The 17,345-nt window shown below is 39.2% G+C and overlaps 2 protein-coding genes across 3 annotated transcripts in view; one reads left to right on the forward strand and one right to left on the reverse strand.

Annotated features, from left to right (window-relative positions):
- The window catches only part of RPRD1A (regulation of nuclear pre-mRNA domain containing 1A), a 71,384-nt gene extending 65,548 nt beyond the window's left edge, over positions 1-5,836 (forward strand). Inside the window, exon 7 of the mRNA XM_030551483.1 lies at positions 738-5,836. Coding sequence (XP_030407343.1) covers positions 738-887 — 150 coding nt within the window. The 3' untranslated portion in view covers positions 888-5,836. The remainder of the gene's footprint in view (positions 1-737) is intronic.
- A 2,494-nt stretch (positions 5,837-8,330) lies between these two features.
- C2H18orf21 (chromosome 2 C18orf21 homolog) lies at positions 8,331-15,875 on the reverse strand. 2 transcript variants are annotated; one of them, XM_030551486.1, is made up of 5 exons: positions 15,744-15,875; positions 15,319-15,341; positions 14,246-14,445; positions 9,809-10,005; positions 8,331-9,275 (listed from the first exon to the last, which is right to left on the reverse strand). In XM_030551486.1, exons 1-5 carry the CDS (start codon positions 15,821-15,823, stop codon positions 9,119-9,121), a joined length of 657 nt encoding a protein of 218 aa, XP_030407346.1. In that variant the 5' UTR covers positions 15,824-15,875; the 3' UTR covers positions 8,331-9,118. The 2 variants fall into 2 exon arrangements, with proteins under 2 accessions (XP_030407346.1, XP_030407347.1); XM_030551487.1 differs by lacking the exons at positions 15,319-15,341; positions 15,744-15,875 and adding an exon at positions 15,371-15,715.
- Between the last annotated feature and the right edge of the window lie 1,470 nt (positions 15,876-17,345).

Here is a 17,345-nt window from a genome sequence, read left to right on the forward strand (position 1 = left end):
ATAATCTAGGAACATGCAGCAGTCATGTTAGCTGCAGTTTCCAGTGTTTTCATGTAAGAGCTGTATAGTGTTTAGAGCACAGCAGGGAGCAGGAAAGATAGGTTCTACTTCTTGCTCTGCTCTAATTCCCAATGGCATGTTGGACAAATCATTCAACTTCCCTGTACCTCAATCTAACCATTTTTGACATTTGGCCAATCCTGCTTGGCATTTCTCGTGCTTTAATTGAGAGGAATTGAGCGGCTGCAGCTCTCTTGCTAGTGTAAATGACAAGTAACTTTCTGGATGTTAGTAGAGTTACGGGGCAAGTGAGAAGAAAATCAGTCACAAGTTGCTTTAATACCATGTCTCAGAATAATCCCATGCTATTAGTCACATGTAGACATTTCTACAACTGTATTATCTAAGACTGGCATCCTTCTTGTTTAGGATAGGACAAAGAAAAAGCCCCAAAAAACAAAATGTACAGTGACCTAAATCAATCTCTTGAGCAGTATTGTGATTCCTGAGCTATCTGACAATCAAACACTGGTTCCAGCAAGCGATGAACTCTACTTGGAAAATATCTGGTTGTCTAACTCCTCATCTATAAAAACATATTTAATTACCTCTCTTGCTTAAGGGAGTCTTTATCAAGGAAATGTCAGTTAAACACTGTGGAAGAGATTTTGAAAATCCCACCATGAAAGCAGCAGTGACTGAAAAATAATCTAATGTCAACTACTTTTGCATTACAGGAATACAAGCGCAAGTTAGCCAGAGTATCCCAGGTGCGAAAAGAACTCAGGTCACGCATGCAGAACCTTCCTGATCTGTCTCGACTTCCCAATGTCACAGGCAGTCATGTGCACCTACCATTTGCTGGAGACATCTACAGTGATGATTGATTATAAGATCCTCTATTTCTATAGCCTCTGCTCTTCTGTGGAGTGAGGGGTAGGTCAGACTGATTGATAGTCCTGTAGTATTATTTTTGTACATTGTTGGAGAGTGGCAGTAAAAAAAAAAATAGCTCCAAATAATTTATAAGAATTGTTTAAAATATTGGTTTGTTTACTGTTTTATTGGCAAGTGAACATATAGGTACATTTATAGAAGGTGGCACTGTATATTATTACGTTAAAGAATGAGTAATTATCTTAAAATATTCTTATCTTTTGTACAGATTTTGATCAGGTGCCCTGTAAGAAACTGATAAGTTTTCACTTTATTTTTTTTTATGCACCCTCTGCTCAGTGTAGTTCACTGTATAATCAAAGTATACATTTAAGTTGCCACATTTCAATGGCTAGTGAGGTAATGGAACATTATGGAAATCACAATCTGATGTGTATAAGAAGACTACTACAATTTATTTTTATGTGGAGAGTGATGTTACTGGTTATTTATTGTTAATTTACTCACCCCCAAATAAAACTACTGCTTTATTTTAAAGTAAATGTCATTAACCAGCTTTGAAAGTGGAAAATATAAATCATGTTAAATTGAACATCTTAAGTGACTCTAAATTGTGCATAATTTTAATATTTAAAAGTACACATTAAAAATACTGAATAAAAACTACACATATTAATTAGTACAATAGAAATGCTTTTTTTGCTGACAACTTGATTTGTAAATTGAAGGCCCACTTCTTTGTACAATAACCGCTTTCTGCCACATCTGTCTCTATTAACAAATCTGATCCCAGAAATGGGAAGCCATTCCACAGCTTTAACTATAGTATACAGTGGTTACTTAGGACCATACCTATTTTTGAATGGCCATTATTAAAATTTGAATGTACTCAAGTACCATTTTACTTATACAGCATGATGATACCACAAGTAGAATTTTGTTGTCTGCGGAAACTTTGGGTCAAAGCATCCTCTCTTATGGAGAAGGAAACCTGTCTAAAGAGGCAAATGAGCACCACAGGTCCCCTGTCTCTAAGCCTCCCAGTAAACATCTTCTAGATCTTGGTCTCCTTTTCTTACAAGGAGGGGACTTTCTCCCAAAAAAACTAGACCACTGTGTGTATTAAACTGCAGAAAAATGTTGCTGAACATGTGTTTAAAAACAAACTCTATCACTGTATAAATGTGATATTTGTATATGAGTAACTGAACTTATGAAAATAAAGTTGTTTACTGCTTGCCTTTTAAAAACACTACGAGGCAGATGTTTAAGGGTATTTAGGAGCCTCAAGATGCAGCTAGATGCCTAGTGGGATTTTCAAAAGTGCCTTACTTGCCAATAGGAGTTAAACACCTAGGTGCTTTTGAAAATCCCACTAAGCTCCTAGCTGCATCCATAGGCCCCTAAATACCCTTGAACATCTGATCTCAAGTTTTTGAGTTTGTTTTACCATGTGAGACTTTATTAAGTGTTCTAGCAAGAGATTTGCCTAGAGAAGCTCTTTCATTGTAAACATTCATAGCAATATTAACAAATATCCACCTTTACTCATACTTGTCATGCACACTAAAACGTTTTACGTCAGTGTAAGCATAAATAAAGTTTACAGCCAATTAACACAGTACCGCTCTCCCCCCCCCATTACATACTTTAAAACAGTAGTTTTTAAAATAAAATAGACTGAGATGACTCAGTATAGTCCTGGAGTGAAATCCTGGCCCTACTGAAGTCTGTGAAAGTTTTGCCATTTACTTCAGTAGGTCCAGGCCCTGGAATACTTGTTAACTATCAGCAGGATATAACAGCCTTTTTAAAAAAAATTCATATTTGGACACAAGCACATAGAGTCAGACTTTCCTCTTTTACAAAAGTACCGCAAATGGGCTGTAGTTAGATGGAAAAACCTATGGAGTGAAATTACAGGGTTTTGCACAGCATCATTACTTCAGAATGGGGTTTGGTGGCCCACAGAGGGTCTTAGATAGTTTGGCCTTTCATCCATGGATTTCTCTGTACATCTGAAGGTAACAAAGAAGTTGGGTATTTACAAAGAGGGCCAGACTCGACGTGATATTTCCTGGGACTGTTCCTATCCTCCCTAACAATATACCGTCTAGACTGCTGCTAGCGCAGCCTCTCAACCCACACCTGGTCCCAAAACACTCCAAGTCCCTCTCAGGTTTACATGCATGAAGAAGGAACCTCCGCTAATTAAATGTGACAGGATCAACATTCATTTTTGCACACTTTACCCCATAATTTGCAAGAAGACAATACTATGCAGAGTTGTTTTCATTGGGAATTTCCCACCCAAAAACCAGATTAAGGGGTGGGAAGATGCTTGATGGTCTGAGCTCACCAGCTGTCAACAGATTTATAGCCATCTGAGTGGGCTTTCTATCTTTTTATCATTCCACAGTGAAAAAACCGAGTGGGAAGGATATGGACCATAATTAGAACAAAGTAAACTAGCTATGTTTTCTTAAGCAGAGTCAGGTATATAAAAAATATCCATAGTCAACTTTTCAAAAGTTGAAGACTATTTGAAAACTTAGACCTAGATTAAGACTTTCATGGTTTAAATGTGTTCTAATCCATTAAAAATGTAGCTGTATAAATGTGTATGTACACAAACACTATTGCTGGAAAGAACTCTCCTTTTGTAAAGCATAGTACAGAATATCTTATAAATTAAAACCAAAAATCAAATCAGTTATTTCATTAATCATAAATGCACAGAACAAATCAGTAGTCTCAATCCGTTCCAAAGCTGGGGGACAGCTGCTGCCATTGAAGTCACTAGGTGTAGAGGTCTACTGGTGTAGAGTTCATTGTAAAGTCAGAGCCTGGATTTTTAAAATATTTTGTGTAAAAAGTTTAAACATTCATTCGTTCTCCACCTGCCTGATTCAGAAAAAGGGCAGAAATCAATGTGTAAAAGTCAAGGAAAATTGGCATTCAGCTCCTCAAGGACAGAGAGAAAGGTAGACACTGACTTCACTCGCTTATTCTCTTCTTAAGTTTTAGTAATGTGTATCTATAGATGTATATTTAGAAGTAGTTAAAGACAAGATTTAGGAAAAATATATTGAAAAAAATCACACTTTTCCTTGAGATGAACATTAATTTTGATATAATTTTAAAGTGAACGTTTGAGAACTATACTTTTCCTTGGATAAAATTTGCTGTATCTCGCTGTTAATGTTTTTACCTCACGGAACTTTTACTTCTGCAGTGTGCTTTGTTTGGGCTTTTAATAGCCACTCAAAATTAGTTTGAAAACAAATTTGTTTGTCATTAAAAATATCTCATGGTAGTGGATGAATGGTGCCCCAACTGTCTGTTTTCTATGGAAGTGACATCACAGTATCAATGAATTTGAAGGTTTAATACTGTAACACGATTCACTGGAGGACACATATTATACAGTAAAACACAACAGCAACCCCATAGGGTTGGCAGGTATCCTTAAGTTGTCAGGTACCAAAATGTAGCATATATACCTGTGCACAGGATTGTTCCCAGGTAGATAAAATGAGGTGTAGTAACCTAATCTGGATAAAGTTGTATTTCGGTAATGTGACACAACTGCACTGAAATCCAAATCATCTGCCCAAAGAAAGGTGGATACTAGATGCAAATTTTTTTAGCTCAACAAATGTTACACCTTGAAGCGGTTTCTAATAATAAAAAATTAGATCCTTCAGGTGAGAGAGAGACATTTATTTACTCAGCTATATTCTATAGTTATCAGTTTTTAGTGAAAAAGCATGGACATAATCCTGCAGCCCTTATCATATGAATAATATCTACTTGCAGGTAATTTTGCTGGTCTCATGAAGTAATGACTTTGAAGATAAAGCCATATAGTTGAAAAACTTATAAAAATAATCTGTCTAAAAATGCCTATTCTCCATGTTTTTGTGATCTTACAAACAAATTTAAGATTCTTGGTTACAGAAGAATTGTAACTGTTGAAAAAGATAAATTGCCTCCTCTGTAGAAAGTTAATTTCTAGATTTCAGTAACATTAGCTTGTCTGTTTTACATTCACCTTCAACCTTTCGTATAGTAAACCAGTCAATCTTTCACGATTCCCCCTCCCACCCAACACAATGAAAACTACATGCTTTAAAATCTAGAAGTCAGTGGCAAAACACCCATGAATTTCAGTGTCTGCAAATGTGTCCTCTAGTGATCACCAAAATTCACCCTTCTATAGAGGGCCATCAAAAAGCCTATGCACCACGTGGAAGACTTTAGCTCATGCATAGGCCTTTTTCTGGCCCTCTGCCGTAGGTAAAATTAAACTTGTAGTATATATGGTAATAGAAAGTTATAGAGTTATTGTTGAAAGATTAGTGAATCAGCTGCAATGGTACTATTTTTAATGGGCTGGTTTTCTATTAATACAAACACTTGGAATTAATTCTTGCTTACTTTTCTCATACCGCTATTCCCACTATTTGTGTGAATAAAGCAGTTAGGATCTGGCTGTCAGCAACACACTCTTAAAGAATCAACTTAAAAATCTTAATAGGAATATTGATTATCTTTTTTTAAAATGGATGACCATTCTGTCTTTGAACCTGTCTCAGTGTGTTAAATTATCTTAATAGGTCAGCGTCTCCATCTATCTTACTATTTAGAAGTTGAATTCTGATTTAATCTTTACCACATTAAAAAGTATCCTAGTAAGCATGATCCTTTTTTGTGGGAATTTGCAAAAATGCAATAACGGCACTTTGTAACTTGTTTGCAACAGAAATTTACTCATTTGTTGAAAGCTGACAAGAAAGATGTTTGAAATGTAAAAATGTTTTTCATTATTGTGCACTGCTCACAGAATGTGTAATTCTTGTGTAATTTGTCCTCTAAATAACACCTCAATGTATAATGTTTTCATATTTAAAATAAAATGTAAAAACATCAGAAATCAGTATTGTTTAATGCTTATATGCCCAACCTATGTTCTCTGAAATGTCTATATATAGCCTCCATATATTGCTCTGAGTAACCCGAAACCACGCCACCATTTTGACTGCAGCTAGTTTATAATAATTTTAATGATTACATTACTCTTTCTCAGTTGAATGAAATGGCACTTTTAAATGAAGGGTGGAATTTGTTCTAAAGGAAAAATATATAGTTTTGTGGTGAGTGCCTCTAAAAACTGTTTAAAACTAAAGAAGTTATCAATTGAAGCAACAAAAGAATCCATTATAAAAAGAAAAATCCATGACAGTGATTACACTTAGTGTCTTCTATTTTGAAAGATTTACCAGTTTGAGAGATTCCCTGTACTTAAAATGGGGACCATAATTGCTGAAACTGGGACTATCTCAAAATGGAAGAAAGTTTAAGCATGATTGCTGTACCAAACTGATTACTGTTACCATTTTTTCTTATATGCAGTGTTGTCATAGCTGGGACTAACTTCTATTGGTGAAAGATACAAGCTATCAAGCTTAGGATGACCTTTGCTTTAGGTCTGGGAAATGTACAAGGTGGAACAGATTGTTTAGCACATGTAGTTAACACATATTTCAAAGGACTATTCAAGGTGAAGTGTCCAGTTAATACCTCTCCAGTCATAGAAGGATGGGAGGGGGAGAAAAAATAGCTGGGAGGGGATTAGCAGGTTACAAATTGTTGTAATAAACCATAAATCCAGTGTCCATATTCAGTCCATGATTTTTAGTGTCTAGGAAAGTTATGAGTTTAAACTCCCAGGCTTGTCTTTTAAAGGCTTCCTTTGAGGATGAGGATTGAGAAGTCAGATATAGAGTGATCTCTTTGTGAAAAGTGTTCACACACAGGTGACAGGGTGTTTTTGTCTGTGAGAGTTCATTTGGAGCATACTGAGTGTCTCATTTCACACACAAAGTTGTTATTGGGGCATTTAGTACACAGGAAGAGGTATACCATATATTGTGATAGGCAGGTGTAGGACCCATCGATCTTGAAAGGTATGTTGTGAGGATTATTGATCGTCGTAGCAGTTGAGATGTGTGCAGGTTTCGTATCTGTTGTTCTGGAAGGATCAGGTGGTTTTCAGTTGGTGTATCTTGGTCTGGGTGGAGCTACTTCTGATGATGAGCTTGGAGAGGTTGGGAGGGTTATTTGAAGGCCAACAGAGGGGGTTCAGGAAAGATTTCTTTAGGATGAGATCCCCATCAAGTATGGGTTGTAATTGTCACAGGGGGGATTATTTCTGTGTTGAAGCAGGTTCTCTTGAGGTATTTGAGTGGCCCATTTCATGATGTGATCTACTTCTCTAGTGGAGTGTCCTTGTTCGGTGTAGGTAGTTTTAAGTGTGTTAAGGTGTATATCCCAGATTTTCTCCTCAGAGCATATTCTGTGGTATCTGAGTGTCTGGCTGTAGCTAAATTTCTTTGTGTGTTGGGGGTGGTTACTGGATCTGTGAAGGTAGGTGTGAACTGTAGGTTTTTTGTATATAGTTGCCTGTAGGGGTCTATGGCTGAAGCTGATTGTGGTGTTCAGAAAGTTGATGCTAATATGGGAGTGTTGTAGAGAGAATTAAAAAACGAGGAGCGATTGTTGAAATTGTGGTCGAACTCTCTGAAGAAGTTTAGGTCATATGTCCAGAGAAAATATCATTTATGTATCTCAGGTATTTCACTGGTTTCATGGTGTATTTGTCCAGAAAAGCTTCCTTAATGTGGCCTGTGAAGAAGTTGGCATACTTGGGAGTCATCCTAGTACCTAGGATGATGATTTGGACAAAGTGTTTGTGTTGAATGTAAAATTGTTATGGGTGAGAAATAGGATATAAAAAGGGATTTAACAGATACAAAGATAATACTTGCATACAAATAGGATAATCATATTGGATAGATTGTGACTTTTCCATTGATACCTTACATGACATACTTTGTATATGATTTGTTGCAATTGTCTAACAGTGGCAATATTAATTATATAAATGGTCATGTTTCAATCATACAGCGTCACAGCATCCAAAAGTGGCACATACCTTACTTTTACAACACAGATCCTTTTAAAATACTCCTTTCCAATATACGTTTTTCTTCACAGCAAAGCTCAAGAATTAGGCATCAGAGGACAAGCCATAAAGTGGCCCATGTAAATAAATACAGAGCACTACAGCGAGGAAAAACAGCACAGTGCATTGTCAAAGCATAGTTACCAGAAAAATTGACCCTACGTATACTTTAGTTAAATCTAAAGTGAAGGAAAGGCTTTCTAAATCACTTTTACTATGTACTTCAGCCACATTATCCATTTCCAGAAGATTCATGTGAATATTACATACTTATCAGCCCTTATGAGATTAAAACTAAGATTTGCAACAAGCTCTGCCCTCTCTGAAATGTTTTTTTTTTTTAATATACCAACTTGTATTTGTTGGAAAGTGGTCTTTAACTGGATTTTAAAAAAGCCAGATGCACTTCAAGGGACAAGTGGAATCATTTTATTTGTCACTTTACTGGTGTCAATACAAGAATGAGAACTGGAACATAAAGGAAGTAACTTTATATAACTTACAGAAAGACAAATTTTTTGTTTTAAAGCTATCTGTATGTAAAAAATAATTTTCTTTCCAAATGGAAAACTGGAGCCATCAACTTCAGAAATTGCAGAATAAGACTTACTTCCACTGAATACCGTTAAGTAGGAATGTTTCAGAATTACTTTGTCAGTACATTAAGATGACCACACAGATTTCCTTTGGAAATCAGTTTTAGTCACAGAGAAAGTTCTGAGTAAAACTGACAAGCAAACCCACACCATTCACAGCACAGATCTGGAAAGAATTAGAGAGAAACAGATCCTCTGCAAGTTCTACTGTGGTACAGGATCCTATTTTAAAAATCATTAAACTGATTGCTAGAGCGCAAGCCCATCTGGTCCAAGAACAGATTTTGGCTTTTAATTCCTGAGCCATTAAAGATTGTGAAACAAGTTCAGGCTTCCAAGGCTTGGCTTATTACCTTATTATTCCAGCAATATCCTCTGGATATCCATATCAAAGTACAGAGACTGTTTCCAAACAATATATTTAAATCTCCCCTACATGCTGAAGGCCTTAGCACAGCCAGAAATTAAACCAGTATTAACAAAAATTGTTTCTAAATTTATAAAAAACAAAGCAGCCACTAATTTAGTTCATATACTGGCCCAATTTTAGCCACTACTATTGTAACCATTATCATGACTATTGTAATTATTCAGTATTTCAGAGTGAAGACAAGAAATTTTTCAGGTCCATCTTCTTCTGGCTCTTTTGTTGTTCTTCAAGATTCAGCAACCATTTTAGCTGAGCAAAATGAAATTTAGTGTTTTTGGGACTCTTGGGGAAAGAACTGGATGGTGAATGTCCAGACATGCATGTTCTGAAAAGCAAAACAAAACAAAAATCAGATACATGTCTTATTAAAAGAAGTGAGGCTGGAGGAATAATGTAATTTTATGGTCTGATTTTGAAAATGGTTGTGTACATAAAATTCAGGTGCACAATTACTTAACTGCAAACATAACTTATGCATTGCATGTGAAAGTGAGCTGTGAGAAGCACAACTACCCAAATATGTTTGCAAGAACTGAGTTTGTGCACACAATTACATACATGCTTAGAAAATAAAACCTCAAATGGTATCTCACACTACGGCTAAAGTTTATTTTTTTAAAAACACCCAGAAGTGATATTTTACCCCTAGTCACTCTTTATTAGACCCTTTGGACTTCTGCAATTTAAAAAAACAAAAAAACAAAACAACCACTGATTTTCCATTTCAGATCCCTGATAATAGATAAAATATTTATTAATCAGAGAGATTACTAAATAACTTGTCTGAACTCCCTTTCCTGACTTCTAGTCCTGCGCCCTATTCACTACTGCCTCTTTAGGTAAAATGGAAATAGGCACCTGGAAGTTGATGCTGGACTCTTGCTTGTAGATCCAGATTTACTGTGGTTTAAGGGTGTCATTTTGTTTGCAGATATCGGAATCTTTGGGTCTGGTTTACTCTTCAGAGCACCAGAACGGCTTGTTGCTGTTGCCAGAAAATCTCTGCTTTTACCATGATGTCTTGTTGTTTTGTTGCATGTGTTGCAAGTAACCAACTATGAAGAGAGGAAAGGAAATGTTAGCTCTTCTGTCAGTCTTCCCCAATTTAAATGTACAAGGCATTCGTGACTAACACTTTTAGACTTATGTAAACTTCTCTTCAAAATTACAGTGAATCAAGCTGCTTAAATACTTATTTGTGTGAAGCAGAGACATAAAAAGCAACATCTAGCTTTCTCCTTTAAACCACTTCAGCCATCAAATCCCCAAGGGTCTGACTAGAAATGAGTCCAATCCCCTGGAAACTAATTTCAGGGGACTTTTAATTCTGAATTGCAAACACAGAGTGAAACATGAAAAACAACAAAAAGACTAGACAACATTAGAGGTGGCTCTGACTGTACAATACTCTGAATGTACCTCAATGGGATTCATGTTTCACCACAAACATACAAGAAACCAGAAAATGATCAAAATGTATTTTAAAATTCATTTACACTTGAATATAAAACACTTTTTTGCAAAAACAACGAGGAGTCTTTGTGGCACCTTAGAGACTAACACATTTATTTGGGCATAAGCTTTTGTGGGCTATAACCCACTTCATCGGTGCCACAACGACTCCTCGTTGTTTTTGCTGATACAGACTAACACAACTACCCCTCTGGAACACTTTTTTGGTGAGTCTTCAGAGAAAGTGATATTAAAAATCCAAAATCTTCAAAAATAAAAAGATGCACTACTGATAAAAAGAAACAAGGTAGCCCATTGGTATGGAGCGAAGGAGAGCCACACAGGGAGAGTGGGACTAGAGAGTATCTACTAAAGTTCAGTGGGGTCAAAAGGGAAAGCAGCTGAATGGGCAAAACCATATATTAATAGAGAGACTGACTGAGACACTGCTCCCATCACATACCATCTCTTACAAGTACACCAACTGCTTTCACAGAAAATAGGAAAGCTTTTTAATTTACTTTAGCTTTTTTTAATGGATTCAGCTAGAAACAAGGAGAATCAAAACAATGTGACCTGCCAGCTCTCCACAGAAGACCACTAGTGGTCCACAACCCAAAGTTTGGGAACCAATGACTTAGGCAAACATCTCTTTAACAGCTGATCTTCCATTAACTGATGAAACATATCTGCAAAAAAGATGTACAGATGATACCTCTAGGAGTTTTAGAACTCTGCAAAATAGAATAAGGTAATTTTATGCAAATTGCAAAGTTAGCAGAATGCTCAAACCAAGATATAAAATATTGCTAATGGCTAAGAAAAGTCTTGTAAACATAGCCTGTCAGCTTTTTGGTTTAAGTCTCAGTCAACCTTGCTCCTAATGTGTGATTTTCTACAGTAGGAGTTTATATGGCTCTACAATGGTAATTTTGGGAGCTGTCAGTTCCTGATAGTATTTTAAGTATACAATACCAGAAACATTTCAAGCATAATCCAAGTAGCAAATTGCACACCAAATCACAGTAAGTATGTAAGTCAATCTTGATCTTAACTTGGACAGATCTTAATGAGACTGTCAGTCTGTCTGAAACACAGCAGACGGTATTATTACTATGTCTAAATCCCAATTCAAGGACATTGCATGGAGATTAGAATGGACCACAAACTATAAACTCACATTTATATGGATGCCTGCTACATTCTGAGAATCTGTCCAGCTAACAAACAAATGTATATTTTTGTTTAAAAACCTGCTACGGCTCTGCAGGTCACAGTGCACACCAACATTTGGTTCTTTTGGGGAGGGGTTTACACACAGCAATACATACACACCTTGCCAACTACTCCTTAGTTTCATTACTTAAGTTTGTTTGGGTAAGACCACCCACATTACTGGAACAGGAAGAGACACACTGAACATCAGCTGTCTAAAATGACAGTTCCTCAGATCTATCCTAAACATTTGTAATATCACACCAGTGAATAATAAAAGCAAAACTTCCAAGTTCATAGTGGTTTGTGAGCCCTTCAAATGGAAACTAAAATTTCGAGGGGAGGGCATTTGCTTCATTTCATTGGTTTTGTACTGTGTCTATCTAAAGTGCCTATAGCCTTGACATATAAGTGATACTAGTTAATAATTATGATACTTCCTCAACCCAATCTTGTCTTGTTGGTGCTTCAGATTTCTATTGTTGCACATTCTGGCACAGAAAATTATAACCAGTAGTTTCCTCATTTCTTAGAAAGCTGTCCAATCTGATAGCAGGATGTGCTCTGAAGAGTCAATGTTGTGCCCAGTGGGGTGTCATCTTCATTTATTAAGACATCTGTCTACATAATTATTTTAAGAGATTTGTATGTCTCTATAGCACTACATTAAAGGTGTGTATATATATAGTTACACTCCGTATGACAGCTTCAGAACTTGACCACTTCTCCATTTTAATTGTTCTGGAATACAATGAAGATCATGCAGTAAAGTGAAACATGCTAGCACTGTTTACAATATTTTGTGTTAACAAGTGTCTTCTCTTGCCTCTTAATGACTATTTTCATTATTTTAATGAAGTTACTTTGCATTTACACACTGGTGTAAATGAAAGCAAAAATCGAGTCCAGAAAGCATTCTGAGACCTCCCCTAATGCACACTCGTTTGCGGCACTGGGTAAAGTGCCTTTTAATGGTGATAAAGCACTGTGCTCTGGGGTAGAAATGTATATTTTAACCCTGTAGATAGGGGAAGCCCGTTATTCATTTTTCCTTCTTAGTGGATCATTTCCACTTTCTACTCAGCAAACAAGAAGTCATTGACTAGCTATCCAGTACTGAATATTAAACACTGGTCAGAGAAGTTTCACACAAAATGGCCATCCAACCCAAGATTGTTTGAGCTTCCTCTTGGAGACATCAGAGGCTGTTCAGGCAGTGCACACTCAATCTGAAAAATGATGACAAAGAAAAAAAACAAACCAACAAAAATGGTCTCATTGTCGGACATGTGAGACTACTTGTCACTATGGATAACCTCGCCCTCAAAATATAAGCAACTGGGACAGTGTTAATGTGTTACTAAGCATTTTGTGTATGAACTTTTGATCTCTTCCAGAAATAATTTACTCTCATTTAGATACACAGCTTCACAACAGACTTCTCAACGGGAGACTGGTGACAAGTGTTTCCTCCAGGCATAGCTGTCCTTGAAATCGTCAGGCCTCCATGAGTATGTCTACACAGCATTTTGCAGCCTATGGGAGCGAGCATCCCAGCCCAGGCTGACAGTTTTGGTCTAGCGGAGCTTTCACTAGTACTCAAAAAACAGATGTCTAGACAGAGATTCGAAGTGTGACTCAGAGTATGAAACACCCCGCACTCCCTAAGTTTCAGAGCCTGAGCCACAGCTTCAAAGTCCTGTCTATACAGCTATTTTCAGAGCACTAGTACAAGCCCCAGTATCTAAGTCTATCAACCTGGGGTGAGAAGCTCTAAACACTGTGCAGACATATCTCAGATGGATAAAGACGACAACAAGAAGTCCGGCAAAAGAGTTAATGTTCCAATGGCAACCTTAACTGGGCTTATGTTACACGTGCTGTATGCTTTACCATAGACATTTCATGATAAACAGTAACATTCAGCTTATACACACACACACACAAAAATAAGTCAATCACAGCCAAATTAGTGTAACTGCTGGAATCTTAACTTTTAACAGGCTTTTCAGCTTGATTTCCTTTTTTTTTTTTTTTTTTTAAGTGGGGGAAAACCTACCTCTACTTAATGATGTTAGGATTTACCTGGCCCCAATGAGGCTCTGCAGGTCATAACACTCTTGAGTGAAGAGAGTGAAAAAAGACGAACATCTTTGCTGCTGCTAGTTTGTCTGGAGACACTTCTGCAAAACCGCACACATGGACTAGCAGTGCACTTTACACCGGGAACATTCTCAACAAAAAGTGATGTTCACAATAAAAAGACAAGTGGTTTGTTTTTTAGATTAAATCTTAGACTATGCAGATTGCAGCTTCTGTACATTTTTGCAGCTATGTGTTTGAGGTTTGGAGATTTTTCCACCTGCCATTTTCTCATCTCCTTGTTGCTAGAGTCAGTTTTTTTTGTTTTAACATTCCCTTTGGGTGTATCTGAATAGAAGTTACCCCAACAGGAAAGTTACATAGAGAACGTTGTTATGTTTTGATGAAAGAATCTTATGGATTGCAAGCTCAATTTCTAAACAGAAAAGCTTCCTATTTTCTTTTATTCCCTCTCTCTTTGAGGGAAATAAATGCTCCAGGAATGAACAAACCCAGTTATCGTGTTAATTGGAATAGCAATCTTACCAGAACACTGCTTGAATCCTTGTACTTTTTCAAAAGCTTTGTCTGTTTCAAATTGAGTTTATGGTTCTTTGCCTCCCGATTAAGAAGTTTCTGTATCCGTGGAGTCAGTTTCATCTTGGGTTTGAGACGTACTCTGTGGTTATCAGGAACCAGAAACTGGAAACAGTAAGGGCATATCCTTTCTCTGTCGGGTTTTTTATCTACAGATGAATAAAGGTAACACAGTAAAAGCCTAAATGAACTTCTCTCTGTAAGTATGTTTTAGAGGTGAACATATATTACAGCTAGTAAGCCACTAATTTATAGCATACTGTAAACTGTGCATTGATAAGGGCATGGCAACCTTTTCTCTAGCATTTTAAAAATCTTATTCAGGTACAAGTACTTTGTTCAAACCGTTCTAAGTGTTCCTATGTCAGCACTAGATACATGATTAACTTGATTCTGCATTTCATACTCATCAAAAACTCAAGAGGAAGCCAAATGCTAAAATGTTAAAAAATAATCATATAGTATTGGGTGTACAGTTACATATAAGAAGACGCTATCCAATAGGTGATTGTACCAGAAAAATACATTCCATCTGTCTTCAAAATCTTACATTCTGAGAACCACATTCCTGCAAGGAACTCCATGAGGCACACTCCTGTGTCAACATAAATCCCTACTGAAGTCAAAGGTTGCCAAGCTTCTTCCAAGACTGAGATTTAGTTAAAAGTATAACAGTGTTAGAATCAAAACAAGCTAATGAAAGGCCAAATTCAGGCTTGATGTGAATGGATGCACCATGGAGAGACGGTCCCACATCTGCCTCACGGCATCCCTTTACGGATAACATTAAATCAGACACAAGTGATAGCCACAGAAGATTCTACCAAAGGAAAGTATTTCCTAATGCCCTCTGATAAAGAATTTCCCTCTGTTACCCTGTTTTTGAGGGTGGAGGAGAAGAAGTGATCATGTTCTAAAAGTCACATCCCGTGTTCTGAGCAGTTGAAAAGCTGTGAGTTGAGCTTGCTTGCCTGCCTGGCTCCGATTTAAAGAACCAAACCCACTGAACCGTTTAAACTTGCCTTTTTCAGAATGAAGCGACCACCTGGGGGGGAAAAGAACAGGGTTACTGACCAACTGACACGTCCCTGCACATCAGTCACTGAAGCTCAGGGCAGCAGGAGGCACCGGCTCCAGGCCCAGCCACCCCACGTGTGGGCTCCTGCCCTGCCTGCGTGCGGGAATATTGTGGAGAGAAGGTGCGAGGCCAGGAGGGGGCAGCAGGACAGACGGACACTGGCTGAGGGGGTGGACAGGTCTCAGCCTGGTGCAGGGCACGTCACAGCGTCTCGGCCCACACGTGCGGGGCTCGCGCAGCCACCGCACAGCCCGGGGCCACGTGGTGGCTGAACACGAAGCTGCGGGACCGTCATTACGTCACAAATCACCATCCCGTAGCTCTTCTCCCCTCCCCCCCGGAAAGGGGCAGCGCGCGCCAGGCTCTTACATTAGGAATCGGGCCTCAGCCGGGCACGTGCCCATCAGCGCCCGAGCCGCCCGTTTCAGGAACCGCCAGCGCCCCGGCATCCCCACGAGAGCGAGAGGCGCGCGCGCACCCGACTTCCCTTCCAGCGGGAGAGCGCGGCCAGGGGCCGGGCGGAAACAGCAGCCGCGGCACAAACGTTCCGGCCTCCCCCGCGGGCGGGAGAAAGAGCCCGTTGGGCGGGGCCGCTGCTGGGTCTGGCCCCTCCCCCGGCGTCGCGGGCGCTGTCGAAAAATCGCTTCCTGTGCGAGGCGCAGGCGCCACCCGGGTTCCTGGGCACGCCGAGCTGGGGGGGCGCGCGGGGTGTGTCGCTCCAGCGCCCCCCCCCCCCGGCCGGCACCCCCGAGGGACTCCCCTGGGCTCGGACTCACCCCGCGCCAGGCCCCCTGGAGCAGCCCCCAGGGCCCGGGTTACACTGCAGAGTTTTGGCTTTTCTAGCGGGCTTGTGGCGGCCCCCAGCAGCCGTGAATCCCCACAGGCGGGGGTGGCCGGCCCCCTGCCCTGCAGTTGGTCACTGTGGCACTGATCATGGGTTTAATTAGCTAATGCCCAAAGATCGGGGTGATGAAAAGCTGAGCACGCTCACCACCTCCCAGGAAAGGCCTGTCAAGTGCATGTGCAGGCGCAGAGTTAATTACCCTGAATCCCAGCCGCAGTGAGGTGGATGCAATAGCCACCTGCCCAAAAATGGAACTAGTTAGCTTAGCAATATTGCAGTGAGAGGCCAAAATGTGTTTTAGGGGAGCGTTACCACAGTGCCTCGCTGCATCCCTGTGTCACATGTTCTACTTGTCATTTCCAGCAGTGAGACAGATTTTGGCAAGGAAATGTGAGAATGAAGCAAAAGCACATTTTAAAAATCATTGAATGTTTTTAACAATAAACAGTCATCTAGTATAAATGGTAAGCATTTCTATTTTTAGTTGCTTTCCTTAATATTAAGCATGTTTAAATGTGTGAGTGACCTGTCCCCCATGCTGTAGAGGAAGGCCAAAAAAAAAAAGGGGAGGGGGGTCTTTGCCAGTCTGACCCAGCGGAAAATTCTTTTCCAATCCTAAATATGGTGATCAATTAGACACTGAGCGTGTGGGCAAGACCTGCCAGCCAGACACCTGGGAAAGAATTCCGCATCTAGTGTCCCATTACGAGCCATTGGAGATATTTGCTGCTAGCATTTGCAGATTAGTTACATGTTATCAGGTGAGGTTCTGTGGCCTGCAATGTGCAGTCGGTTAGACTAGATGATCATTCATGATGGTCCTTTCTGACTTTAAAGTCTGAGTCTCTGTTCTGGAGCCATCTGCAGTGAAAATCCCTAGTATGGATACTTACTGTCTTAACAGAATATCTCTGGGTAGCACAGAGTTCTCAATAATGGAAACAGGATTCTGTTGTTCTTATATCTGTTTTTCTCATTGCTGCTGTCCTCTACGATGCTGATTCTGGGCCCTCTGGTTAGTAACTACAGATCATGGCTGGTGATCCTTTTGATCTGCATAGGGACCATGGGGTCTTATCACAGCAAACACTCTCTCGCTTGGACCACTGTGGAGCTGCTGGATCTGC

Source organism: Gopherus evgoodei, chromosome 2, assembly GCF_007399415.2.
Source record: "Gopherus evgoodei ecotype Sinaloan lineage chromosome 2, rGopEvg1_v1.p, whole genome shotgun sequence".
NCBI lineage: Eukaryota > Metazoa > Chordata > Testudines > Testudinidae > Gopherus > Gopherus evgoodei.

Coding starts and splice junctions, on each gene's coding strand:
- C2H18orf21 (XM_030551486.1), bottom strand. CDS start 15,823: ATGCCGGGGCGCTGGCGGTTCCTGAAACGGGCGGCTCGGGCGCTGATG. Junction 14,446..15,318: donor GTCGCTTCATTCTGAAAAAG/GCAAGTTTAAAC, acceptor ATTCATCTGTAG/ATAAAAAACCCGACAGAGAA. Junction 10,006..14,245: donor AGGATTCAAGCAGTGTTCTG/GTAAGATTGCTA, acceptor CTCTCTTCATAG/TTGGTTACTTGCAACACATG.